The sequence below is a fragment of the Notolepis coatsorum genome (genome assembly GCF_963971535.1).
Source record: "Notolepis coatsorum genome assembly, chromosome: 4".
Lineage (NCBI taxonomy): Eukaryota > Metazoa > Chordata > Actinopteri > Aulopiformes > Paralepididae > Notolepis > Notolepis coatsorum.
Window position 1 is genome coordinate 148,191,604 of NC_140168.1, and position 27,450 is coordinate 148,219,053.

A 27,450-nucleotide genomic window follows, 5' to 3' on the forward strand; every position below is an offset into this window, starting at 1 on the left:
GGTTACACTTTACAAAGCTAGATGCGGACAACGCTCGCTGCAATATTATATATATATATTAACAAATTGTTCTAAATAAATAATAATGATAATAAATAATTAGAAGTTTGGACACATTTTTTACAACTGAGGTAGGTAGATTATATTGGCCAGGGTGTGCTGTAATGAAAGGAGAAGCTCACCTGTGGGGCAGCGATGGTGAGGGCTGTGTTCACCAACTCCTTATCCTGGGACTTGTCTCGCGCCAGACGCGCCGCATCTTTCACCTCCTTGAACTTGTCAGAGAACTGAAACAGTGGAACAGCTTTCAGATCACGTGACTGAGAAAATGCAACCGTTTTTTAATGAGTGGGAGATGACATGCATCTTTCCTGATTATTTTATTTTTTAATTTTTATTTATTTTTCTCCAATCCCAATTTCGTAATTCCAATTCTCCCCTCCCCTGTCTTGAACGTTGCTAGACTATGCCTCCCACTGGTCGGCTGTGGTGAGGATAGAAGCCTTGTATCACGTGTCCCCTCCGGTACACGAGGAGGCAGCCTGTCGCATCTTTTCACCAGACAGCTCGAACTCTCAGTGGCGAGGAGTAACGCAGGGGAGGCTCACGCTGCCCCCGATACTTCCTGTTTCTGCTGTACAGGCGTCACCCAACCGACCTGTAGGAGTCGCTGTCCACAACGTCCAATCCCCACCCACCGGCTTTCCCACCCTCTAACACTGCAAATTGTGTTAGTACGACGGCCGGCCAAGCCGGAAGCAACGCCGAGAGCTGGGCTCGATACCAGCATCGCCTGCGTTAGTGGCGAGCACCTTGCCCACTGCGCCACCCAGCCGCCCGCATCTTTCCTGATTTGTGTGTTGTTGTTTTTTTCTATTATTTGCTATTGATTATTATCAATACTGTTGTGTTTTAACATTTCAATGTGCGCTCTGCAGCTGCTGTGTAAGATGCACTTAAAAGAAATCATTACATTTTTATTTGAGTTTCTAAACGGCTATTTACAAAAATATAAATGTATTCTTGAATAATAAAAAAAAATATTTAATTAAAGCAACATTTAACATTTAATGTTGAACTCTTGAAAAAGAAATTGTCAGATTCATCAGTATAGTTGATTTTCCAAGATATATCATGGCCTTTATAAAAAAATAAATATCAAAGAAATTATAAAAATACTTTTTTCACTGTACCAAGTATATACAAAAAAATGCAATGCAACTTGAATACTATATTCTTATTAATGTTATCACATAAACCATAAAGCTTTGGTTTAGACTATGCTATATTTTCATGCATATCATTTAATTCAGCTGTAACGAGAATTCAGATGGCAGATGACATCACCGCATTTATGCAAGACTGTTTTGTACAGATTTGGGATATGTATGAGGTTGTATGATTAAGTATATGATTATGTATATAAGATATCACTATGAATTGAAAATGGGGGACCCTGATGTAAACAAGACGAAAAATCTTTCTCTGGTCTGCATCCCCTTAACAATTGTGTGTATTGAGCCGTACTGTATTGTACCCATTCTGCAATCTGTTAAATAAAGTTTTCATTCATTCATTCATTCATCGTTAGCCTCATACGATAATTGCCGAAGTAATTTTTTGGCCAAATCTAGATGTCTGCCTAACTGTACTCTCCTCACACTGCTGCATCGCCCTGGCTTAGTGCCTAACTGTACTCTCCTCACACTGCTGCATCACCCTGGCTTAGTGCCTAACTGTACTCTCCTCACACTGCTGCATCACCCTGGCTTAGTGCCTAACTGTACTCTCCTCACACTGCTGCATCGCCCTGGCTTAGTGCCTAACTGTACTCTCCTCACACTGCTGCATCGCCCTGGCTTAGTGCCTAACTGTACTCTCCTCACACTGCTGCATCACCCTGGCTTAGTGCCTAACTGTACTCTCCTCACACTGCTGCATCACCCTGGCTTAGTGCCTAACTGTACTCTCCTCACACTGCTGCATCGCCCTGGCTTAGTGCCTAACTGTACTCTCCTCACACTGCTGCATCGCCCTGGCTTAGTGCCTAACTGTACTCTCCTCACACTGCTGCATCACCCTGGCTTAGTGCCTAACTGTACTCTCCTCACACTGCTGCATCACCCTGGCTTAGTGCCTAACTGTACTCTCCTCACACTGCTGCATCACCCTGGCTTAGTGCCTAACTGTACTCTCCTCACACTGCTGCATCACCCTGGCTTAGTGCCTAACTGTACTCTCCTCACACTGCTGCATCACCCTGGCTTAGTGCCTAACTGTACTCTCCTCACACTGCTGCATCGCCCTGGCTTAGTGCCTAACTGTACTCTCCTCACACTGCTGCATCACCCTGGCTTAGTGCCTAACTGTACTCTCCTCACACTGCTGCATCACCCTGGCTTAGTGCCTAACTGTACTCTCCTCACACTGCTGCATCACCCTGGCTTAGTGCCTAACTGTACTCTCCTCACACTGCTGCATCACCCTGGCTTAGTGCCTAACTGTACTCTCCTCACACTGCTGCATCACCCTGGCTTAGTGCCTAACTGTACTCTCCTCACACTGCTGCATCACCCTGGCTTAGTGCCTAACTGTACTCTCCTCACACTGCTGCATCACCCTGGCTTAGTGCCTAACTGTACTCTCCTCACACTGCTGCATCACCCTGGCTTAGTGCCTAACTGTACTCTCCTCACACTGCTGCATCACCCTGGCTTAGTGCCTAACTGTACTCTCCTCACACTGCTGCATCACCCTGGCTTAGTGCCTAACTGTACTCTCCTCACACTGCTGCATCACCCTGGCTTAGTGCCTAACTGTACTCTCCTCACACTGCTGCATCACCCTGGCTTAGTGCCTAACTGTACTCTCCTCACACTGCTGCATCACCCTGGCTTAGTGCCTAACTGTACTCTCCTCACACTGCTGCATCACCCTGGCTTAGTGCCTAACTGTACTCTCCTCACACTGCTGCATCACCCTGGCTTAGTGCCTATGTCCTCAGCCAATCAGAACGCTTGTTACGTTCAAAAATCCCCATCTGCCTAACTCACTCATGTGACTTGTGCATTTTAACGTTACATACACAGATGGCGATCGCATGACTTAGGCAAGTATAACAACTGCCTTAGTGTATGACATGTATGTATGTACGAGGAAAAAATGCCTAAGTCACAACATATTTAGTTTAAAAGTCAACTTATTTTGTTACGCAATGGTTGTCGTGTTTTTGTATTTTTGCAAACTTGTTGATACACCTTGTGGAACTTATTTTCAAAATATAAATTAAAAACTCTTACACATTTGCTGGAAAATGAGTTTTTTCTTCTTTTCCAAAATTCGTGGAAAATTACTTAGGCAATTATCGCATGAGACTAATGATATGCGAGTAGGGTTGGGTACCGAAATCTGTACTTTTAAGGGTACCGAGTCCCGACCAAATTACATCTGTACTACCGAGTACCGATTCACGCCAGATCAATCGGTACCAGATGTAATATGCTAGACAAAGAGGGAGCCTTTTCCACAAATATATATATTACTGTCCCACCTCTTGGGATGGCCAGATAATAATATTAAAACATTTAAAAACAGAATACATCATCATATGATTTATTTTGTGTGGTGTGTTACAACAATAAATACCAAAACTTTCTAAATAAATAACAATGTTGAAATTGAGAAGTTTGGACTTCTCATAATAAATATGTTATTACAGAGAGAGTTAAGTACTGAAAAAAGGTACCCATTGGGTACAGAAAAAAGGTAACCATTGGGTACCAATACCGAATTACAAGAACTGGTACTGGTACCGGTATCGATTCAAATGTGAACAGTACCCAACCCAAAAATAATATGCCATTTGAAACATCTATTTTATGCTGTTCCAATGACACCTCAATCGACCAAATCCGTGCATAGGTTCTGGCGTTACATGACGAAATGAAAGGGAGCAACATGGCTTAGGCGCTTAGTTAATTAATTGTGCACTGTTGAGCTGTATAATGCTGTCTGTATAATGACAATAAAGACTCTAGAAATATTATATTACATTTTTTTTCTTTTTTTTAGCTTATTTAACAGCTATTATCACAGTCATGACAGCATTTACTGTGACAGCACTTAATTATGTTAATGCTATTCAGGTGAGAGGAGTGGCTGGGGGGTATTGTTCACGCCAAGCCCAAACCGGCAGACGTGTTCAATTTTGGCCTTCCTTTGAGAGCAGTTTACTCTGATTCAATATTCTAGAAAAAAAGACCTTTACAAGATTCTAATTAGCACACCTTCTCAGATTTCAATGTATGACACATCATTTGAAAGCTTACATTCTGTACTTTCACAATCTGTACACATCTGGAAAATGAAAATGGAGACATGTGGCACAAACCGCTGTGCAGGGTCACATATGTGAGAGAGTTCACCTGGTGAAGCTGCTGCTCCGTGGCAAAGCCCAGTCCGTACACTGTGTTGGCCCGGCTGTCGGCCCACTGGCCGAACTTCTGGGACGTCTTGGTGAACGTCATGCTGGGCGTGATGGTGCAGTTGATGATCGCCTACAAATACCCAGAGATAACCGTGAAAAATCACTTTCTCATTACTTCACATTCTGGAACTTAATCCTTTGTCGTGTGGCAGTGAAAGGGTTAACCTTCTGTAGTGTGGTAGTGAAAGGGTTAACCATCTGTAGTGTGGTAGTGAAAGGGTTAACCTTCTGTCGTGTGGTAGTGAAAGGTTAACCGTCTGTAGTGTGGTAGTGAAAGGGTTAACCTTTTGTAGTGTGGTAGTGAAATGGTTATCCTTCTGTAGTGTGGTAGTGAAAGGGTTAACCTTCTGTAGTGGTTGTGAAAAGATTAACATTCTGTAGTGTGGTAGTGAAAGGGTTATCCTTCTGTAGTGTGGTAGTGAAAGGGTTAACCTTCTGTAGTGTGGTAGTGAAAGGTTAACCTTCTGTAGTGTGGTAGTGAAAGGGTTAACCTTCTGTAGTAGGGGTGGGAATCACCAGAGGCCTCACGATACGATACTATCACGATACTTGGGTCACGATACGATAGTATTGCGATACTAAATATATTGCGATATGCTGAGTATTGCGATATTAATATTGCGATATATTACCTTTTTTCAACTGCAAAGTAAAACTTTGTCAACATGTTTTATCTAATAAAATAAAGTTCAGTCTGTTCATCTCACTTCAATCATTTGTATTGCAGAACATGGTATTTTCTCAAGCAGAGAGATGTAAACACTGTAATCTGTGTTGCATGTACTTGACAAACTGAACTGTTTGTATTACAGTCATATTCCAACTTAACTGAATGCACATGTGTGTGTGCTTGTGGACTACTGTACTATTACAGGTATTGAAATGAACAATGCAACTTCCTTATACAAAAAAAAAGTGAAAGGTTAACCGTCTGTAGTGTGGTAGTGAAAGGGTTAACAGTCTGTAGTGTGGTAGTGAACGGGTTAACCTTTTGTAGTGCGGTAGTGAAAGGGTTAACCTTCTGTAGTGTGGTAGTGAAAGGGTTAACCTTCTGTAGTGTGGTAGTGAAAGGGTTAACCTTCTGTAGTGTGGTAGTGAAAGGGTTAACCGTCTCTATAGCCTAATGCGTTTCGTACAGCATCAAGGAATAACGGAGGGGCGGTCAGGTGGCGTAGCGGAGATTGCGTTCGTCACCAACACCGGAGATGCTGGGTTCGCGTGTTCGAATCCAGCTCCCGGCGTTGTCACCAGCTTGGCTGGCCGTTCACACTAATCGACAATTGCCAGTATTAGAGGGTGGGAAAGCTGGCGGGTGGGTCCTGGGCGTTGTGGACAGCGACCCCTACAGTTCGGTCGGGGCGCCTGCTCAGCGAGGGTAGGATCTGGAGAGAGGTAGTGCGGCCTCCCACACGTTACACTCTCCCAGTGAGAATCTGCGCCGCCAGGCTGGCTGCCGGCATGCTGCACATGCGTCGGAGGAAAGCATGCGACAGTCTCCGGCCTCTTGGACCAACAATAGGGAAAAGTGCGCAACAACCAGGAAGGGTGGGATGGGAGAAAAATCGGAAAAAAGAAGGAGGGGGAAAAAGAATTAAAAAAAAAAAAGAAAAAAAGGAATAACGGAATCTATAGCCTCATGCTGCTCGTACACTCCTTCAATGTGGTGGTGGTGGCAGGCAGGGGACACAGGGCACGCAGTAGAAGATGTGTGATTAATGTAGGCACTAGTAGGCATGTAAATAATCTTGTGTTATCATTAAGGGGAATATTGGTGGTGGACCAGTGTGATAGAGTGGTGGTTGTGATAGAGTGGTGGTTGTGATAGTGTGGTGGTTGTGATAGTGTGGTGGTTGTGATAGTGTGGTGGACCAGTCCGATAGTGTGGTGGTTAGAGTCTGAGACGCCTAGGAAGAGAGATGTCTCCCTCGCTACTTCTATCATCAGCTCTGGAGAAATATGCAGACCTGAGAGCTCATTTGGGAGCTGTCTATTTTATTCTATTATTGTTGTGAAGGGCCATATTAAACTGAGAATCTACCTTTATTGTTTGATATACTTTGTATATTATTTATATATATATACACGGAATATCCCTTTACCTGCGTTCAAACCAGAGTAATATTCGCTCTCCTTATTGGACAGCGCCCCCAGGCGCCAACGCGCAGGCCCCCAACGGCAGGTTCAAAGACAAGTTCAGGCATGTCAGGACATGCCCGGAGTCAGCGTATTGATACCAGACAAAGACTGCGGTTTGGGACTAGATATTCACTTAAGTATAAATACAGCGCAAGGTGCGCACACCGTTACGTTCAGTACCTTACCCCACCTTCACCATGAGTCAACGTGCAGTGAAGTGAGCAACCTTGCGTCTAACAGAGCATTGAGAACCACGTGCGAATAGAATAGTAAAGTGTCAGAGTTTAATGCAGTAACGTCGAGTTCGACCTAATCTAATGTGAAGTAAATAGTTGTTCATTTATTGTATATCGTGCGGCCACAGTTCGTTCGTGTGTAGCATTACCCAGCGGTTCGTCGTGTCTTTAGCTAGTGTACTTAGCCAGGGTGTGTGGCCTAAATACGTCGCCCACACCCGAGGAGTCCTAGGCGGAGAACCGTTGGACATGTACACAGGAGAATCGGCGTCGGCGATTGCAGAACCATTACTGGTTGGATTATATTGATTTGGAACGTGGTACCCGGAGAAGAGCATCGTTGATTTCCACTATCGTTTGGGATTCAACCTCGTGAGGATTACAACTTGGGCTGGCCTCGTGGATGGAGGCTGGCTAACTGTCATCAATGCTATCGAGCATTTGGATTACAATTATTGCTTTGCTGCTGATCAAGGGAGTTTACAAGGACCGACTCCTGTACCTGGAGTCTCTTTATTCCTCATTGAATCAGACGGAGTACCCGAACATTCCTCTACCCTCCAGGCCTTACACCCCCGGAGGGAACCCATTGTCTCCAGGCGGTACCAGTGTTGCCCTATATAGTTGCTACTATACGACAGGTGGTGTCAACTTAGACCCATCGTAGGATTCCTGCTATTCTTAGTGACTCATGCTATTGACTGACTTTACGCATATTCTTCGCCATACAAGCGCGACCCTAATTCTCATTCTGTAACCTAATGTTGCCTAATAATAATAAATTACCCTCAAATACTATTTCTTTGTCAATGCCGTGTTCTTGTGGGTGTTCACCATCTATATTTGATGTACTGTCTGGCCAGTAATTAAAGTACATAACTAGCAGTGGTTTAATCTATCACAATCTTTAATACAGTCAGGGTTTTGTAACCCCTCAGTTACAATTATTATTTGTATTTTTTTGCACAATCAAGGCGGGCATGGCCACCTTCCTTTTACTACATGTCTTGTGTATGTGACGTATAAATCTCTTGAATCTTGAATGGAGTGGGATATAAAATTAAGTTGTAAGTTGTAACTTACCTTTTATCAATCCCCTTGGGGAAATCTGTCCTCTGCATTGATTCTAACTATTTAGGAGCAGTGGGCAGCCACACCGTGCAGCACCCGGGGACCAACTCCAGTTGGCCAGTACCTCGGGGCAAGGACAATGGCAGGAAACCTACAGTAGCATTCATGTATTCTGATGTTGGAGGAAACTGGAGTATCCGGAGGAAACCCACACAAACACATGCAAAGTCCACACAGAGGGCCACACAGACCCTGCTGGGGTTTCTACCCAGGATCTTCTTGCTGTGAGATCAAAAACGTCCAATATCAGTTTCAAAACCTGTATAATGATATATGGAAGAATATAACTGTACTAAAATGACCCTGATTGTTTGTTTTGGGTGAGCAATAATACGAGGTGATGAATTTTCATAGTTTTCTTTTAAATTCATATTTTTTCTGAGCAGAAGGGGCACATTTCCAGCACCATGAGGCCTTGCACCTTAACGCATTCGGCGCCAGACCCGAGATATCCCGGGTTAACTCGCCATGCGTTGGGCACCAGACCCGAGATTTCTCGGGTTTTGGTTGTTTTTTCTTTTATTCGATATTTTTATTCATTATTCATTCACGGTAGGGCTGGACGGAATGGTCAAAAATTTATATCACGTTATAATTTGAAGTATAGACGGTAACGTTATACATCACGGTATATTCATTTATCTTAAAAGGTCTATATAAATGCTTCTGAAGGGGTAAAACACTGGTATGGCAGCTATTACTGTACTCTTGTATTACTGGGACATATTTCACATAGTACAGAGGAATTTTAAGAACATTTATTGTGATAGTGTGGTGGTGGACCAGTGTGATAGTGTGGTGGTTGTGATAGTGTGGTGGTGGACCAGTGTGATAGTGTGGTGGTTGTGATAGTGTGGTGGTTGTGATAGTGTGGTGGTGGACCAGTGTGATAGTGTGGTGGTTGTGATAGTGTGGTGGTTGTGATAGTGTGGTGGTTGTGATAGTGTGGTGGTTGTGATAGTGTGGTGGTTGTGATAGTGTGATAGTGTGGTGGTTGTGATAGTGTGGTGGTGTGGTGGTTGTGATAGTGTGGTGGTTGTGATAGTGTGATAGTGTGGTGGTTGTGATAGTGTGGTGGTTGTGATAGTGTGGTGGTTGTGATAGTGTGGTGGTTGTGATAGTGTGATAGTGTGGTGGTTGTGATAGTGTGGTGGTGTGGTGGTTGTGATAGTGTGGTGGTTGTGATAGTGTGATAGTGTGGTGGTTGTGATAGTGTGGTGGTTGTGATAGTGTGATAGTGTGGTGGTTGTGATAGTGTGGTGGTTGTGATAGTGTGATAGTGTGGTGGTTGTGATAGTGTGGTGGTGTGGTGGTTGTGATAGTGTGGTGTGGTGGTTGTGATAGTGTGGTGGTTGTGATAGTGTGGTGGTTGTGATAGTGTGGTGTGGTGGTTGTGATAGTGTGGTGGTTGTGATAGTGTGGTGGTTGTTGTGAGAGTGTGGTGGTTGTGATAGTGTGGTGGTTGTGATAGTGTGATAGTGTGGTGGTTGTGATAGTGTGGTGGTTGTGATAGTGTGATAGTGTGGTGGTTGTGATAGTGTGGTGGTTGTGATAGTGTGATAGTGTGGTGGTTGTGATAGTGTGGTGGTTGTGATAGTGTGATAGTGTGGTGGTTGTGATAGTGTGGTGGTTGTGATAGTGTGGTGGACCAGTCTGATAGTGTGGTGGTTGTGATAGTGTGGTGTGGTGGTTGTGATAGTGTGGTGGTTGTGATAGTGTGGTGGTTGTGAGAGTGTGGTGGTTGTGATAGTGTGGTGGTTGTGATAGTGTGATAGTGTGGTGGTTGTGAGAGTGTGGTGGTTGTGATAGTGTGGTGGTTGTGATAGTGTGGTGGTTGTGAGAGTGTGGTGGTTGTGATAGTGTGGTGGTTGTGATAGTGTGATAGTGTGGTGGTTGTGATAGTGTGGTGGTGGACCAGTGTGATAGTGTGGTGGTTGTGATAGTGTGGTGGTTGTGATAGTGTGATAGTGTGGTGGTTGTGATAGTGTGGTGGTTGTGATAGTGTGGTGGACCAGTCTGATAGTGTGGTGGTTAGAGTCTGAGACGCCTAGGAAGAGAGATGTCTCCCTCGCTACTTCTATCATCAACTCTGGAGAAATAGTATACGGTAACGGTATACATCACGGTATATTCATTTATCTTAAAATGTCTATATAAATGCTTCTGAAGGGGTAAAACACTGGTATGGCAGCTATTACTGTACTAGGGGTGGGACGATACATCGATCCAGATCGATATATCGATCTATTATCAATTATCAAATAGGATCGATGCAACGTAAAAAGATCGATTCATATTGCGATACTCTTATTTTGAAAATCCCCTTGTGAGCACATCCGCCCGGCTGCAACAACAACATTAGCTCAGCGCAGCTCAGCGTGTGTAGACGTTAGACAGCATTGCTTCAGAGTCCGCCTATTTTGCCCGAAATAAGTGCCTATTGTTTTTTTCCCCACAAGGGGTCAAATGCATCTAACATGCTTTCCATCCTCGCCATTCCTTTATGCCCACGTCGCGTTAAATACCGAAATTAACGTTGCGTTAGCGTGAGCCAGGGCATGTGAGCGGCGCGGCGCGGGGAGCGGAGGGGGTGGTTTTGAAGTGAGCGGCGGAGTGGGTTTTAAAATGGGTCGGCGCGACTTCCGGAGCGAGAGTTCTCCTCCACTCCAATCCGCTCCGGGCCGCTCACAGTGGTTTAACACTGATGTAATATACATGTAGTACAATGCCAAAGCAACAGGTGGCGATGTACAAACATGAAGGCCATTTTCAACCAATGAGAAGGGTGAACCGTCACTCACATCCTGCTAGACCAAAGTATATTCCACCATTGTTGTTGTGGTTAGCTTACATGCTAATGTGAATGGCAGCGACCATAGCATTGTGGCTAGGCTAGCTACCATCGCTTAGTAGAGCTAGTTGAATGGATATTACGTTATTTAACATTGCAGAATGGGTACAATTACAATACGGCTCAATACAAACAATTGTTAAGTAGGGAATATTGCACTCCGGTTACATATTGGTGCACGCACCGGAAAGGGAAGTAGTTAGACTACTGCTATGATGTAAACAGACACACGTTTCCCCCGGCTCATGACTTGTTTGATTATTGTCATTTCGCCTATTAAAGCAAGTGAACAAATAGAATGTTGTTCTTATTTATAATCAAACAAATTAGCTCAGCCAAGTGAAGACTGCCAGCAAGAAGGAGGACACATGTATTGTACACGAACAGATCACGGAGACGGCAGTAAATAATGCCACCCGGGAATCTGTATATACACAAACAGATCACGGAGAAGTCGGCAACTAACGCCACCCGGGAATCTGTATACAAACGGTGCCACCTGCAGGACAAAACTGGTAGATAAATCTACTTTGCTAATTTCGTGGAGCTACTGGGAATACAGTGCCAATGACGTCTGTGCAAGTTGAATGCCCTGTCGAGGATTGTGAATATGTAGCTGAACATAAGGAGGTAGCAGTGGTAGTGGCTATGCTAAACCTACATGCAACGGAACATGCTGCAGCCTCCAGGACGTCGAGGGCTAATACCAAAATGGAGAAGCTCAGGCGCCCCTCTATAGCGCTTGCCGGGACAGGAGAGACTTGGTCATACTTTATAACCCGCTGGGGCGAGTACAAGAGGGGCACCAAACTCGTCGGACCCGATGTTGTCACACAGCTTCTAGAGTGCTGCGAGGAGGATCTGAGGAAGGACCTCACTCGCTCGGCGGGCAGGAGCCTGGTGGACAGTGATGAGAGAGATGTCCTCGCGGCCATGAAGACGCTCGCCTTCCGCCCGGAGAATATCATGGTAGCCTGAGTGGCCCTGTCTAACATGCGACAGGGACACGAGGAGCCCATCCGGTCGTTCCACGCCCGCTTGAAAGGGCAGGCGGACACATGCAAATACGAGATGAACTGTACAGGGTGCGATCAAGTCAACGACTTCACAGAGGAAATACTATGTGACGTGATCGCCCGCGGCATCGCGGACCAGGAAATACAGCTCGACCTGCTTGGTGAAAGGAACCAGAATATTCCGTTAAGGGACATGATAGAATACATCGAAGCAAAGGAGTCTGGGAAGCGCTCAGCGTCGCGCCTACTCGACCCCCAGAGCATGGATATGGTCAGTAGCTCATACCGTCGGGGGAAACAGCAGGATCTCCGCACCAGAGGGGCTACCAGGCCTGAGACACCGAAGGCCAAGCCTGAAGGAACGTGCGTTTACTGTGGCGGGATGGGCCACGGCAAAACGCCCCCGTGGCACGCCAGGCGCGACGAGTGCCCCGGATATGGCAAGACGTGCCGGAAATGTGGCCGCCAAAACCACCTTGAGAAGGTCTGCCTGGGTGGTCGGTCGGATAAGCCCCCGTTCGAGAGGACAAACGAGGTGTCCGACGAGCAGACGGCAGCCTTTGTCGAGCTATGCACGCTCACCGTGGCCAGCGCGGGCGACCAGCTACACACGCTCCCCCTCGCTCACCACCTATACGACGATATGTGTGACAAGTGGATGAAGCGCACATCCAACCCGCAGCCCTACATTAACCTCTCCCTCACTGCCAAGCGTGAGGATTACAGAGCACTGGGCTTTCTCCTCCCGAAACGCACCCGCACGGTAACCCTGCCCGCCATGGCCGACACGGGGTGCCAGAGCTGCCTGATCGGGATAAAGGTAGCACAACGAATGGGCCTGAGTACGGAAGACCTCATTCCCGTGTCCATGACCATGAAGGCGGCGAACAACGAAGGCATTCGGATACTCGGCGCCGCGGTGGTCAGATTCTCCGGTGACAGCAACGACGCTCGGAGGTTGGAGACGCGCCAAATCGCGTATGTGACGGACTCGTCCGATCGCATATTCCTCTCCCGCTCAGCCTGCGTGGATCTGGGTATGATCTCCGACAGTTTCCCAACGCTTGGGGAGGTGAATCTGGCGACCTCAGGACTATGCGACTGCCCGCAGCGTGCGGAGCCGCCAACTAGGTCGACCACGCTCCCCATGCCGGCGACGGAAGCTAACAGGGAGGCCCTACGCGAGCACCTACTCAAGGCATACGCTCAAAGCACATTCAATACATGCCCCCACCAGCCCCTACCAAGAATGTCTGGCCCGCCACTCCGTCTCATGCTCGACGAGAACGCGACGCCGGTCACCCATCACACCCCCATCCCCGTAGCCATACACTGGCAGGATGAGGTGAAGGCGGCCCTCGACCAGGACGTTCGCCTTGGGGTGTTGGAAGAGGTACCTGTTGGTACACCGGTGACGTGGTGTCACCGCATGGTGATCTGTGCGAAGAAGAACGGCAAACCGCGACGCACAGTTGATTTCCAGGCGCTCAACAAGCATGCGTTCCGCGAAACCCACCACACGCAGTCCCCATTCCACCAAGCGAGACGCGTGCCGAGCGGGAAACGGAAAACCGTGTTCGACGCGTGGAACGGCTATCACAGCGTCCCACTGCACAGAGATGACCGCCACAAGACAACGTTCATCACTCCGTTGGGGCGCTACTGATACCTCTCGGCCCCGCAGGGGTACATGGCATCGGGGGATGGTTACTCACGACGGTACGACGAGGTGGTTGCGGACATTGGTAACAAAACCAAATGCGTGGATGACACACTGCTGTGGGCTGACACGATCGAGGAGAGTTACTTCCAGGCGATAGAATGGCTGGATGTGTGCGGCAGGAACGGGATCATCCTCAACCCGGAGAAGTTCGTCTTCGGCGCGTCCACGGTAGACTTTGCGGGCTTCACGATCACCATGGACAGTGTACGACCGTGCGGCCGCTACCTGGAGGCGATCCACGACTTTCCACGTCCACGCAACATCACTGACGTCAGATCATGGTTTGGGCTTGTCAACCAAGTGGCCTACGCCTTCAGTATGGCCAAACGTATGCTGCCGTTCCGGACACTCCTGCAGAGCGGAGCGCGCTTCGAGTGGTCCCCAGAGTTGGAGGAGATATTCTGCGAGTCGAAGGACATGATTGTCCAGGAGATCGAGCACGGTGTCCGCATCTTCGACAAGGCCAGGCCGACATGCCTTGCCACAGACTGGTCGAAGGAAGGCATCGGATTTTGGTTGTTTCAGAAGCACTGCCTGTGCACACCAGTTAGACCTTTCTGCTGCACCAACGGGTGGAAGATCACCCTAGTCGGCAGCAGGTTCACGCATGCAGCGGAGTCCAGATACACGCCTGTGGAGGGCGAGGCCCTCGCGGTTGCAGACGCCCTAGACAAGGCGCGCTACTTCGTACTGGGCTGCGAGAACTTGATTGTGGCAGTCGATCACAAGCCGCTACTGAAACTCCTTGCGGACAGAGCACTTGACGACATACCCAACCCCCGCCTCAGGAACCTCAAGGAGAAGACCCTGCGGTATCGCTTCCGCATCGTCCATGTACCGGGCATGAAGAACAAGGCGGCAGATGCCATGGCCCGCAGGCCGGTCAGCACCTCGCGGCCGTCACTCATGAACCTTCCAGACGACAGCGCCGCCGAGGTGACCCACCTCTCGCCCAGCATGCACACCGACGTGCTGTCTCTCCTGCGCCGAGCTGAGCCGGAGGACGACAGCAACATTGAGGATGGTGACCTGACGTGGTGCGCCGCGGGGCTGGAGTCATTACGGTCTGTGACATGGGATCATGTCAGGGATGCCACTAGCAGCGACGGCGATATGCGCGCGTTGGAGGAGATGGTGGCTGATGGCTTTCCTGAGTCAAGGGTCGGGATGCCGGAGGCGATTCGCGGCTTCCACCAGTACCGTGAGGACATCACATCCACTGACGGGGTGGTCCTGTTCAAGGACAGGGTGATCATACCGCCTTCACTATGAGGTGAGGTACTGAGCGCCCTCCATGCTGCACACCAGGGCGTCTCGATGATGACGGCTCGCGCGGAATCCTCTGTGTTCTGGCCGGGCATGTCAGCCGACATCAGCGCCGCTCGGAACAGCTGCGAGCAGTGCCACCGGATGGCGCCCTCGCAACCTGGGGCCCCACCGACCCCACCCATCCCCGCCGTTTACCCATTTGAGGCGGTGTGTTCTGACTTTTTCATGCACAGGGGGGTACACTACCTCGTGATGGTGGACCGTTACTCGAACTGGCCGATTGTCTCAAGGACATCAGGCGGCGCTCCAGACCTCATATGCCACTTACGTCGCGCCTTTGCGACATACGGGACGCCTGAAGAGCTCTCGTCAGACGGGGGGCCTGAGTTCACCTCTGCCGAGACCAGGTCTTTCCTGCGAAGATGGGCGTCCACCACCGCCTCTCATCAGTGGCGTTCCCCCACAGCAACTGCCGTGCGGAGATTGGGGTGAAGACCATGAAACGGCTGATCACCGACAACACTGGCCCGAAGGGCGACCTCGACACCGATGCTGTGCAGAGGGCGATTCTGCAATACCGCAATACGCCTGACCCAGACACGAAGATTTCCCCGGCCATGTGCGTGTTCGGCCGCCCGATACGTAATTTCATCCCGATTGCCCCCGGAAAGTACAGGCCGCATGAGACTTGGCGCGAGACGCTGACAGCGAGGGAGGAGGCCCTCCGCAAACGCCACATCCGCACAGCGAGCACCTGGGCAGAGCACACTAAACGCCTCCCTCCGCTCGTAGTGGGGGACTTGGTCCGTGTGCAGAACCAGACGCGTGTAGCTTTATGCCAAGCAAGCAGTGCAAAAATTTACCGTAGTGGCATGCAGTAATGCGCCTTTCATTTTCCGCCGCCCAGCGCCCAGGTCGCGCGGAAATAGGCTGTCTATTGCCATTCTCTTTGACAAACTCTAACCTTAACCAGCTCCTTAACAACGCCTAAACTTAACCGTTCTAACCTTAACCAACTCCGAAACAATGCCTAACCTTAACCTTAACCTTAACCATGCCTAACCTTAACCATAGAAATTATATTGCCATTCTCTTTGACAAACTCTAACCTTAACCAGCTCCTTAACAGCGCCTAAACTTAACCGTTCTAACCTTAACCAACTCCGAAACAATGCCTAACCTTAACCTTAACCATGCCTAACCTTAACCGGCGAAAGAATACACGTTAAAAAAAAATCACGTTAAAAAATATTTTCGATGGGATTCGAACTCGCCAGCAAACAAGCCATAGGATCCACAGCCATGTGTCCTTGCCAATTGAGCTATTGCTAGATACTGAATAAGGGGCGGTGACTTATATATATTGAGCTCCGCTCGTGTCGGATCTCATGCGCATGCGCGGGCACCTCGCGCGAGCACGCCGGCGCACGCACGCACCTGAGCGAGCACGCCGCCGCCGGTGCACGCACGGTAGCATTTGTCTGAAAAGAAGGGCGCTTTACCGCACTAGCGTGCGGTGACGAATGCGGAAGCATTTTTGCACTGCTTGCTTGGCATTAACGTACAGGCGAACCAGACAGGGCTCCACCCCAACAAGTGGGACAGGACGGGCTGCGTCGTGGAGGTGCGTCAGCACGATCAGTATGTGGTCAAGATTGACGGCTCCGGCAGGGTCACGCTTCGGAACAGGAGATTCCTGCGCAAGTTCTGCCCGGTTCGCGATGACCGGCTTCCGCCCCGATCGATCTGATGATTTGCCAATCCGCGTCACCGCGCCAGTGCCCGTCGTCATTCCTCGGCTGCCTGGCCTCACACGCAGCTCTGGGTTGCCCGTGACGGGGCCTCGGTCCGGCCTGCCACCTGCACCGCCGTCGGCAAGCTCTCCTCAGCGCTGGACACGGCCCACCTCTGCCCCGCCGGTGACACCGGCTCGGGACCCGTTGCCGGCCCCCGTGGCCCCGGTGGCTCTGTCTCCGCCGCCGGACGTTGTCGCGTCGCCGCCGCCGCTGGCATTGGGATTACGCCGGTCTGCCAGGGCGACCTGCGTGCCCGCCTGGCACAGTGACTTTTCTATGGACTGACTTTACGTGGGTGGTGCTCATGTTGTATGCTATACTTGTTGGTTCGCAACTGGTGCACTTGACTCTGCTGTTTACAGTTTGCTGTTGCAGTGTTACTATTCTAGGATTGTTTTATTTTATCCTTTATTGTAGTCGTGTTAAAGACTCGGGAGGAGATAGGGAATATTGCACTCCGGTTACATATTGGTGCACGCACCGGAAAGGGAAGTAGTTAGACTACTGCTATGATGTAAACAGACACACGTTTCCCCCGGCTCATGACTTGTTTGATTATTGTCATTTCGCCTATTAAAGCAAGTGAACAAATAGAATGTTGTTCTTATTTATTAAGGGGCCCAGGGGGTGTAGACTGTTGTAGTTTGGTCAAATCAAGCTAATTTACATCATGCTCCAAAAAAAAATCTGCCGAGCGAGCTGTGGAGCGGGGAGCGCTTGATTCGTAAATGAAGGTGAGTGGTGAGCGACTTGGGGGCGGGGTCAACATGAGCGATTAGCGGAACGGAACAAGCCGTCTAGAGCGAAGAGCGGATTTCTCGCCCGTGCCGATCCGCTCACATGCCCTGGCGTGAGCTAACTAAGCTAAGCTGATAGAGCGATAGATAGAACAGCAGAGGTCCACTAGGGACTGGGAAGGAGGGGGGGTTACTGCATTCTCGAGATAGCCCCACTAACAGGATCTGGCCGGTACTGCACCTTCTGACTCCCAATATGCCTTTTCCAGCCAAAATACAGCGCTGTGATAGGATATTAATATCGGGAAAAAAAGAAAAACGAACCAAAAACAGTCTATTTGTATTAAAAACAATAGATTGTTTTTCATTTAAATGTCTGGAAGAGATCAAAAATTAAAATGTCAAATGATATTTCCATTGCCTTTTTTTTTTGTTGATTTAAATGTTACTGATTGTGTTAAATGGGCATATAATATTGTCTCATATCGATCGCAGGCACCTGAATCTAATTGTATCGTATCGTATCGTGGCAGACTTTGTGATATCGGAAAATATCGTATCGTTGTCCAAAGAATCGATATCGTATCGTGATGAAACTGGTGATTCCCACCCCTATTACTAGGACATATTTCACATAGTACAGAGGTATTTTAAGAACATTTATTGTGCAAAACTGCAATAGAAAAATGCAAAACCTTTTCTCAAGTTACTTCCATCTCTGGAAAACACTTTTTTTCATGAAATACAATAAAATCAAGCGGCACAAAGTGAAAATAAAAACTACAGCAGGACAGGAGGTTTCTTTCCCTCAAACAACTCAAACACAATAAAATTCCAACATAACTTAACTTTAGTGTACATGTTTGACAACGTAGAGAGAGAGAGCGTGATGTAATAGGTTTGAGTTTTGAGCGTCCTAAGTTGCCGTAGTTGATGATGTCACACCAGGACAGGGGTGGCCAACCAGTCAGAGACTAAGAGCCACAAAAATTACTGTGGTACCACAAAGAGCCACACCATATACCAGCGTTTCTCAACTTTTTTTTCAGTCACGGCACCCTTCATGTGTTTATAGGTCTCACCCTCTGGCCTCTGAAGTTGCTAATGTCTTTTTTATTTGGGCATCACAGGGTTAAAAAGTACCCTGTGAGACCCACGGTTGCAAAATTACAAAATCACTTTTAGCCATTTAAAAAAAGAATGTTTATTTAAAAAATGTTAAGCACATGTATAGTCAATTGGTCCTGTTGTTCAGCCTCACAATGCTATTTGATAGTAAATGTGTTTATATGTCCCACCCTCTGGCCTCTGAAGTTGCTAATGTCTTTTTAATTTGGGCCTCACAGGGTTAACCTCTTAAGCCCGAGATATACAGTAAAAGTGTATATTTTCAGCATTACGTTTGTTTACCAATTATTTTAACTGTTATTAGTGAAATATAAGATTATAGAAATCTCAGGGCATTGAGTCGGAAACCGGCGCATATTGACAGGAGGAAGTGGCACATCCAAAAGTGAGTATAGTCTTTTGAAGGAAGAGACTCCGGGCTTTCAAATTTAGAAAAACTACCCTACCCAGCTCACACCAGCCCCTGTCAATCATCTGACTTCTGGATTTACTTTTTTATTTCTCTTATTTTTTGGGATTATCTCCCACAAACCTGAACGTTATTGCCATAAAACAGAACAGTTAGTTTCTCTACCTTTCTGTGAACGTCTTGCTTTTTTGCAAGACGTTCACAGAAAGGTAGAGAAACTAACTGCGTTCTGTTTTATGGCAATAACGTTCAGGTTTGTGGGAGATAATCCCAAAAAATAAGAGAAATAAAAAAGTGTTGCAATATGATAAAATGTTGGAGAAATTTAAATTATAAAAAAGATGGCAGAATTCAGTACTGTATCTACAAAACCTTCTGTTTAATCATCTTCCCTTTATTCATTTGCTTAGATTTTTCAGGTCTGGTCAATTTTAGCATGGTGTTATTCACAGTCAAATATACAATTTTTTTTAAATAGAATTGATATTCTCCTTTGGTTCATTACAATTTACTCAAGCCTAGTAACAGACACTATTTGAAATATTTCTGACACTGATCCATATATGTCCCTAGATTCAGATACCAAGAACATGCAAATGGACAATAAAAAAAAAAAAAAAAAAATTATTCTACGTCCTTATGGAATGAGTGACATACAAAAAAATAAAAATAAAAAATTATGGATGGAAGAGCCGCACATTGACGGGCAAAGAGCTGCATGCGGCTCGCGAGCCGCGGGTTGGCCACCCCTGCACCAGGATGTCATTGTCAACACACAGAGTTGGAAACGGGAGCAGCCCGATGGATAACGCGATATAAAGAAACGAATAGCGAATAAATGTGATGTTATCTTTGAACCTCTGTTGTCAAGCCTCGTCAATATACACCCCCCTTTCCTCACTAATGGAACTGGTGCCGCGGAGTCACGTTAGAACGTTAGTTTAGCGGCTAACGTTAGCCCGTTGCTGCGCTAAAGCAAGTCTCCTCTCAGCCTCCTTAGTCAAATTGAAATGCCAAAACTATATGGCAAGGTCCGTGAGCAAGTGGAGAAAAACTCAGTACAATTAAACACTATGCAACGACCACTGCATACGTAGAGTGAATTGTCAAGTAACGCTAACGTCATTGCTACTGCTGTGACTAGCTGCTCTAGTCCAGGGGTTCCCAAACTTTTCAGGGCGCGACCCCCAAATAATGGTGTCAGAGAGCCGCGACCCCCACTATTATAGGAGGTAAACACATTATAATTTTTTTTTAATAAATGGAAATGTATGGTTGAAACATGCACACGTTCAAACGCACACACACTAATAAGCATTGGAGGCTTTTAACCAGGGCAAGACTGGGGAAATCATTCAGGCCAGGAAATATAGTGCAAAATATAGCCCCAGTCAGGCCACTGTTTAAAGTGGAGATGAAGCATAGCGATAAATACATATTCATAGCATCACATTAGTATTTAGATAAGCCACAGAAAAAAATCACGTTATAAAAATAAGCAGTTTCTAAGAAAAAACGATTTGTTATGTGCATTTTTGAAGCATTTATCATTATGGGCGCGGCCATTTTGTTGCTGACGTCATGGGGCTGGTTTGGTGTATACACTGCTGGTTAGCTGCCTATAGTGAATGGGTCAGTCAGTAAATAAAATGTTGCCTACAAAACAACGGGACCGCGGTGGTTCTGTTTGTATTGCTCCTGGCTGTTCAAACTAATTTTACCATGTGAGAGAGAGGAAAGTTGGTTAATTTCCACAAACTACCAGTGAAAAAAACTGTGTTGTTGGCACGTTGGCTCAGGCTGGCTGCACTCAGGCGGCGCGACCAGCCTGTTGGACAGGGAAGGAGGATCTGCAGCGAACACTTCATTGCCTCGGATTATGTTGTTGGGGTGGGATGTTTGTCCAGAAGACCACTAATCAGCTGAAGCCGGACGCGGTTCCCTCGGTCTTCGACAGACAGACCGGCCCAGGCAGTTCAGCGTCGCGGAGCATTCAGCCTGCTGGCTACCTAGATCCACTTCAACCAGCGTCACGGAGCATTCAGCCTGCTGGCTACACAGCTTGTCGGTGTGCTAATAGTCTCAGCAAGCTAACGGTAGCTGGCTACACAGCTTGTCGGTGTGCTAATAGCCTCGGCAAGCTAACGGTAGCTGGCTACACAGCTTGTCGGTGTGCTAATAGCCTCGGCAAGCTAACGGTAGCTGGCTACACAGCTTGTCGGTGTGCTAATAGCCTCGGCAAGCTAACGGTAGCTGGCTACACAGCTTGTCGGTGTGCTAATAGCCTCGGCAAGCTAACGGTAGCTGGCTACACAGCTTGTCGGTGTGCTAATAGCCTCGGCAAGCTAACGGTAGCTGGCTACACAGCTTGTCGGTGTGCTAATAGCCTCGGCAAGCTAACGGTAGCTGGCTACACAGCTTGTCGGTGTGCTAATAGCCTCGGCAAGCTAACGGTAGCTGGCTACACAGCTTGTCGGTGTGCTAATAGCCTGGGCAAGCCAACGGTAGCTAGCTCCAGCAGCTTGTCGGTGTGCTAATAGCCTCTGCAAGCTAACGGTAGCTGGCTCCAGGCTATTAGCACATCGACAAGCAGCTGGAGCTCCCGACGCTTGGCTGGTTGAAGTGGAGCTAGGTAGCCAGCAGGCTGAATGCTCCGCGACGCTGGTTGAAGTGGATCTAGGTAGCCAGCAGGCTGAATGCTCCGCGACGCTGGTTGAAGTGGATCTAGGTAGCCAGCAGGCTGAATGCTCCGCGACGCTGAACTGCCTGGGCCGGTCTGTCTGTCGAAGACTGAGGGAACCGCGTCCGGCTTCAGCTGATTAGTGGTCTTCTGGACAAACATCCCACCCCAACAACATAATCCGAGGCAATGAAGTGTTCGCTGCAGATCCTCCTTCCCTGTCCAACAGGCTGGTCGCGCCGCCTGAGTGCAGCCAGCCTGAGCCAACGTGCCAACAACACTGTTTTTTTCACTGGTAGTTTGTGGAAATTAACCAACTTTCCTCTCTTTCACATGCTAAAATTAGTTTGAACAGCCAGGAGCAATACAAACAGAACCACCGCGGTCCCGTTGTTTTGTAGGCAACATTTTATTTACTGACTGACCCATTCACTATAGGCAGCTAACCAGCAGTGTATACACCAAACCAGCCCCATGACGTCAGCCATGACGTCAGCAACAAAATGGCGGCGCCCATGTTGAAAACAGGGATATTATATTTGATTTTTCAGACAAATAAGATAGATTTCACATTTGATTATAGAACCCTGTCTTACACAAGGTACACAACAAACAAACTAGGATCACATTGTTCACTGCTTCATCTCCCCTTTAAGCAGGGGGTCTGGGGGTCCCCCACCAGGAAATTTCTTGTTACAAAGACTTAATTTCCTGCATTCTGGTGCAGGAATTTTTTTATTTGTACCCTTTAAATGCCAGTGTTTGTGATGGCATCACAAATTATTGTTAAAAAACAGGCTAGCATATGTATGATTAGCAACAACACTGATTGATGGATTTTCAGTTTTTTTGTAATGTCAGATTGAAAATAATACAATCTTTTATTCAACTTCAGCCCTGATCATAACACCACATATTCATTTTATAATTCTAACCCTTTAAATGCCAGTGTGTGTGATGGCATATATTTGCAATATATCAAATGCAAAGTAGATTTTTCTGGGGGGGTATTATTACAGGCTAGCATGTGTCAATGATTAGCAACAACAGTTTTTTGTAAGGGTCCCGCCTCCACCAATCACATGCGGCTCCCTTTGTGTGTGTGAGAGCAAGAGAGAGAGAGAGAGAGAGAGAGAGAGATAGTTCTCCAACTTGTGTGAGTTGCAGTGATCTCCTGGTTGTTCCCCACCTAGGTTATCTAACTATTGCGCTGCTGCAACTAGAAACACTGGCCTGGCCTGCTTCTAAGTTCAGTGGCCTGACTCCATAAAAAAAAAATTATAAAAATAGGATCTAAAAAAAATAAAAAATACAAATTGGAAATCATCTGGCGACCCCCCCGCGGCGACTTTGGGAACCTCTGCTCTAGTCTACCGGTCACAAGGTATAGTCAAAATCCATACCGTAGCGCAAATTCATACTGTTTATACCTACCATCCACCCCTAATTCACGGACCTCTGTGTTCCCATAGGGAATCATTCTGAGATCGCCAAAGTGCAATACCGGCTGCATCCTGCTAGGTGGCAGTATCGCCAACCCTTTGAAACCTTATTTCTCACCCTGTGTTACATTTAAACCCCTCCGGGCACAGAATTTAGATGGAGCCAAGTAAACCGCTTCATCCGACCACTTCGAAACGCATCTAGCACACTCAATCCATAAGTTGTGCCAAATTATGTCCGGGACCAGATGGACATCAATACTGGAAATCACGATCAGACAATTGGAATATTCTTTTTGGAATAACCCCGATCAAAGGTAAGGACGTCAATTTCACCTTGATCCTACAATGTTTTCATATCGTTCCAGCTGATCAGCGTGTGGTGTTCAAAACGAATTCCATTACTGGCGATCAAAGCATACAAAAACGACACCCCCCCTTTCATGCATTCATGATGAAACATAATACCTATTATATACATTTGATTTAGAAATAGTAGCGTGTCCAGGCAAGAAACGCCAACGCTTATAGCAGAATTCACATAGCACCCTATAACTCAGCTTTTCAGGAATTATCCCGGATCACTCACAGGGGAGGAAACTAACTTTTTGGCTTACCAGCCAACTGGCGAGTATCTGATTTCTTTTACCAGCCAAAAAAAATCGCTAATTGTGATAATTACTTCTTTGTATGTCAAGCCGCGTCAATGTTGTGTATGCATCTGGGTAGGCACACTGTGCCTTTAAGACAGCACGGTGGTCTTACGACAGTGCTGTGAAGTACCGTCAAGTGTTGTGGTAACGTCAGTTGGGTTGGTGTGCTGTTGTGCACAGTGCACTGGTTGAGCTAGCCCCTTTCGTGACTGCGATGTGCAAGCCAGGGGCTTTTGAGCATGAAATAAAATGTCTAACCTTACGTCGTAGTCCGGTGCTTTTTTGGAAACATTATAGTCATAACAGATACACCTAGCTGGCTGCTTTGAGCACACGGGGCTAACGTTAGCTAGCAAGCAGCTATAGCTAAAACGCTAACTAGAAGCTAACCACTGTATACAGTTCCAGTAGACTAACATTACACCTCTGTGATTTAAATGTGTCCTTAGTAACTTATACTCAAGGGTTGTACTAGGGTTGGATGCAGTTCCCCGTTGGTCAGTCTGTCTGTTTTCCATCTTCTGCTGTGTTTAACGTTATCTGTTTGCGAGTGCTCCTGATGGCTAGCCTAGTACCGCGGGACTTTTATTATTATATGTCCGCGGGTTGGCCAGTACTGCGCAAACGTTTATTAAACATTATATGTCCGCGGGTGGTCTTGTGCAGTGCTCTCGTGGCACTGTCAACTAAAGCGAACACTCAGAAGACGCGCACCGTTTGCCAGTGCAGTGATTGCAGAATGTTTTATTTTTTTGTATACTCGCCAGCAGGGGAGGAAACTAACTTTTTGGCTTACCAGCCAACTGGTGGGTATCTGATTTTTTTTACCAGCCAAACGTAAAAAATACTAGCATTTGGCCAGTAAAGTGGCCTAATTTCCTCCCCTGCTCCTAAACTATACAATATTCACCACGGGATAACGCGCGAACATATACATGAAAAAGTTATCTCTTTTTTGCATGTTCGACGGAAGAAAGTCACTGTCAAATGACCATAGGATTGTCTCCATAGCTATAATATAGAATATAGATATAGCTCTCCAAACATAGTGACGCACAGTGAAAGTAGGCTATGGAAACCTGGTGCGTTAGCTACAAGGATAAGGCTAATGGCTGGCGCCCAATGTGTTAATGAAAGTGGGAGAGACAATAGCAAATAAGCCCAAAAAGGGCATGAAACTTGACTTGAAACACTGACCTCAACTGTCTGAAAGCGGGGAAACACAGAGCAGTCCTATTTATGACTATTCACATGAGTTAAAAGTAAAACACATTAGAGCAGTCCTATTTATGACTTCCTCTCTCCTTCCTTCTCTTCATCTCACCTTCCTTTTCTTCCACTCTCCTTCTTTCTCTTCCTCTCCCCTTCTTTCTCTTCTCCTTCCTTCTCTTCCTCTACTTCCTTCTCTTCCTCTCCCCTTCCTTCTCTTCCCCACCTTCCTTCTCTTCCTCTCTCCCTCCTTCTCTTCCTCTCCCTCTCTCCTTCCTTCTCTTCCTCTCTCCTCCCTTCTCTTAATCTCTCCTTCCTTCTCTTCCTCTCCCCTTCCTTCTCTTCCCCACCTTCCTTCTCTTCCTCTCCTCTTCCTTCTCTCCCCCTCTCCCTCCTTCTCTTCATCTCCCCTTTCTTCTCCCCTTCCTTCTCTTCCTCTCTCCTTCCTTCTCTTCCTCTCCCCTTCCTTCTCTTCCTCTCACTGTCCTTCTCTTCCTCTCCTTCCTTCTCTTAATCTCCCCTTCCTTCTCTTCCCCACCTTCCTTCTCTTTCTCTCTCCTTCCTTCCCTTCCTCTCCCCTTCCTTCTCTTCCTCTCCCCTTCCTTCTCTCCCCCTCTCCCTCCTTCTCTTCCTCTCCCCTTCCTTCTCTTCCTCTCCCCTTCATCTCCCATTCCTTCTCTTCCCCACCTTCCTTCTCTTCCTCTCTCCTTCCTTCTCTTCCCCACCTTCCTTCTCTTCCTCTCTCCTTCCCTCCCTTCCTCTCCCCTTCCTTCTCTCCCTCTTTCCTTCCTTCTCTGCCTCTCTCCTTCCTTCTCTTCCCCTCTCCTTCCTTATATTCATCTCTCCTCCCTTCTCTTCCTCTCCCCTTCCTTCTCTTCCTCTCCCCTTCCTTCTCTTCCTCACCCCTTCCTTCTCTTCCTCTCCCCTTCCTTCTCTTCCTCTCCCCTTCCTTCTCTCCCTCTCTCCCTCCTTCTCTTCTTTCTCTTCCTCTCCTTCCTTCTCTTCCTCTCCTTCCTTCTCTTCATCTCCCCTTCCTTCTCTTCATCTCCCCTTCCTTCTCGTCCCCACCTTCATTCTCTTCCTCTCTCCTTCCTTCTCTTCCTATCTCCTTCCTTCTCTTCCTATCTCCTTCCTTCTCTTCCCCACCTTCCTTCTCTTCCGCTCTCCTTCCTTCTCTTCCCCACCTTCCTTCTCTTCCGCTCTCCTTCCTTCTCTTCCTCTCCCCTTCCTTCTCTTCCTCTCCCCTTCCTTCTCTTCCTCTCTCCTTCCTTCTCTTCCCCACCTTCCTTCTCTTCCTCTCCTTCCAACAAATGATTACGGGGGACTAATAGGAAGTCCACGTCTGACTGGAAACATGGTTATCATAACATGGTTATCATTGATGATGGAAGCAGCGGCAGTGAAAGATTATCACAGTTCCAGACAATGGGGGTTGGGGGCTCCCCCACATGCCTCTGGGAGTGGAGAATATGGGTCAGACGGGAGTGTTAAGACCAGATCACATAGATCCTCCTCCTCATGGCTTGTCGCTGCCTCCCAGTAATGATCTAAATCCCAGAGGGCCTGTGAGGAAGATGCTGTCGCTCCTGTTCTGCCAGTTTCTGCTCATTACTTAACACATAGAAGATATACTATATAACAAGGATATATAGCCAACAGGGGCTAAACAATTAATCAAAATGTTATGGAATTATGGCTTAGCGTTAATAATGTGGGTCGAAAAACCATTCTAAATGAAGTATTGTGGTGCTGCAGAGATATCCCTGTATTCTACCGACTTGAGAAAACATCTTTCTTTCATATACAGTAGATCCCTGCAAAAATACCACCATGATCATTTTAATGTTTTTTTTTAAATATTTGTAATAATTACGCAAAAATTATCATTCCCTCGAATATCGCAAATCAGTATTATCTATCACAATTGCAATACCAGTCTAAATATTTTTTTCCCCTAACTGTTCAGCCCTTGGTAATAGCCAATAACATACAGTCAATGTTCAACAATGTATCTGGAATTCTTAAAAGTTAAGGCCTATGAATACAAATGTAAAAGAGTAAACATTGTTTCCATTTCAAATAATTTAGTTCAGATATCCTAGTTGTTGGATTCTCCGGTAATCAGCCAATCTCATATCGTCACCTGTGGTTCCGTGAAGTTGTCTGCGTTGTGTTTATCTCTTTCTTATTGTACTGACTGATTCCCTCTATGGATGCGTTCGTCTAAAAAATAATTTGACACTGGCAACGTGATCTACTTCCTTAGATCGTGATGTTTATTATCATAAACATAGCCTTGTACAAGATGTAAACAGTTCTGAAATGTCCTTGAAAAGTCTTTGAAGAAACTATATTCATCAATCCTAATGATCTCTCCGGTTACCCCGCTCGGTGGTCGTTGCGGCCTAGCGGTCCAAAAAGGCTTTCCTGTTAGCCAAAGCTAGCGATGTCGTGGCATTCCCTTCCTCCAGCCAGCGAGGGTGAGGAGGGATTTCAAAGTCTGTCAACGCGTCTGCCCGTCTCCGCCTCGTGTCCTAGTGTAATTTGT

The 27,450-nt window shown here is 47.1% G+C and overlaps 1 protein-coding gene across 3 annotated transcripts in view; it reads right to left on the reverse strand.

The window, feature by feature from the left end:
• The window catches only part of LOC311227248 (homer protein homolog 3), a 263,122-nt gene that overhangs the window by 189,828 nt on the left and 45,844 nt on the right, over nucleotides 1-27,450 (reverse strand). For 2 of the 3 annotated variants that reach the window (XM_084312834.1, XM_084312832.1), the window contains exons 4-5: nucleotides 4,425-4,556; nucleotides 183-287 (exon numbers count right to left, since the gene is read on the reverse strand). In XM_084312834.1, the coding sequence (XP_084168960.1) occupies nucleotides 183-287; nucleotides 4,425-4,556 (237 nt within the window). The remainder of the gene's footprint in view (nucleotides 1-182; nucleotides 288-4,424; nucleotides 4,557-27,450) is intronic. The other variant, XM_084312833.1, reaches the window with a different exon arrangement.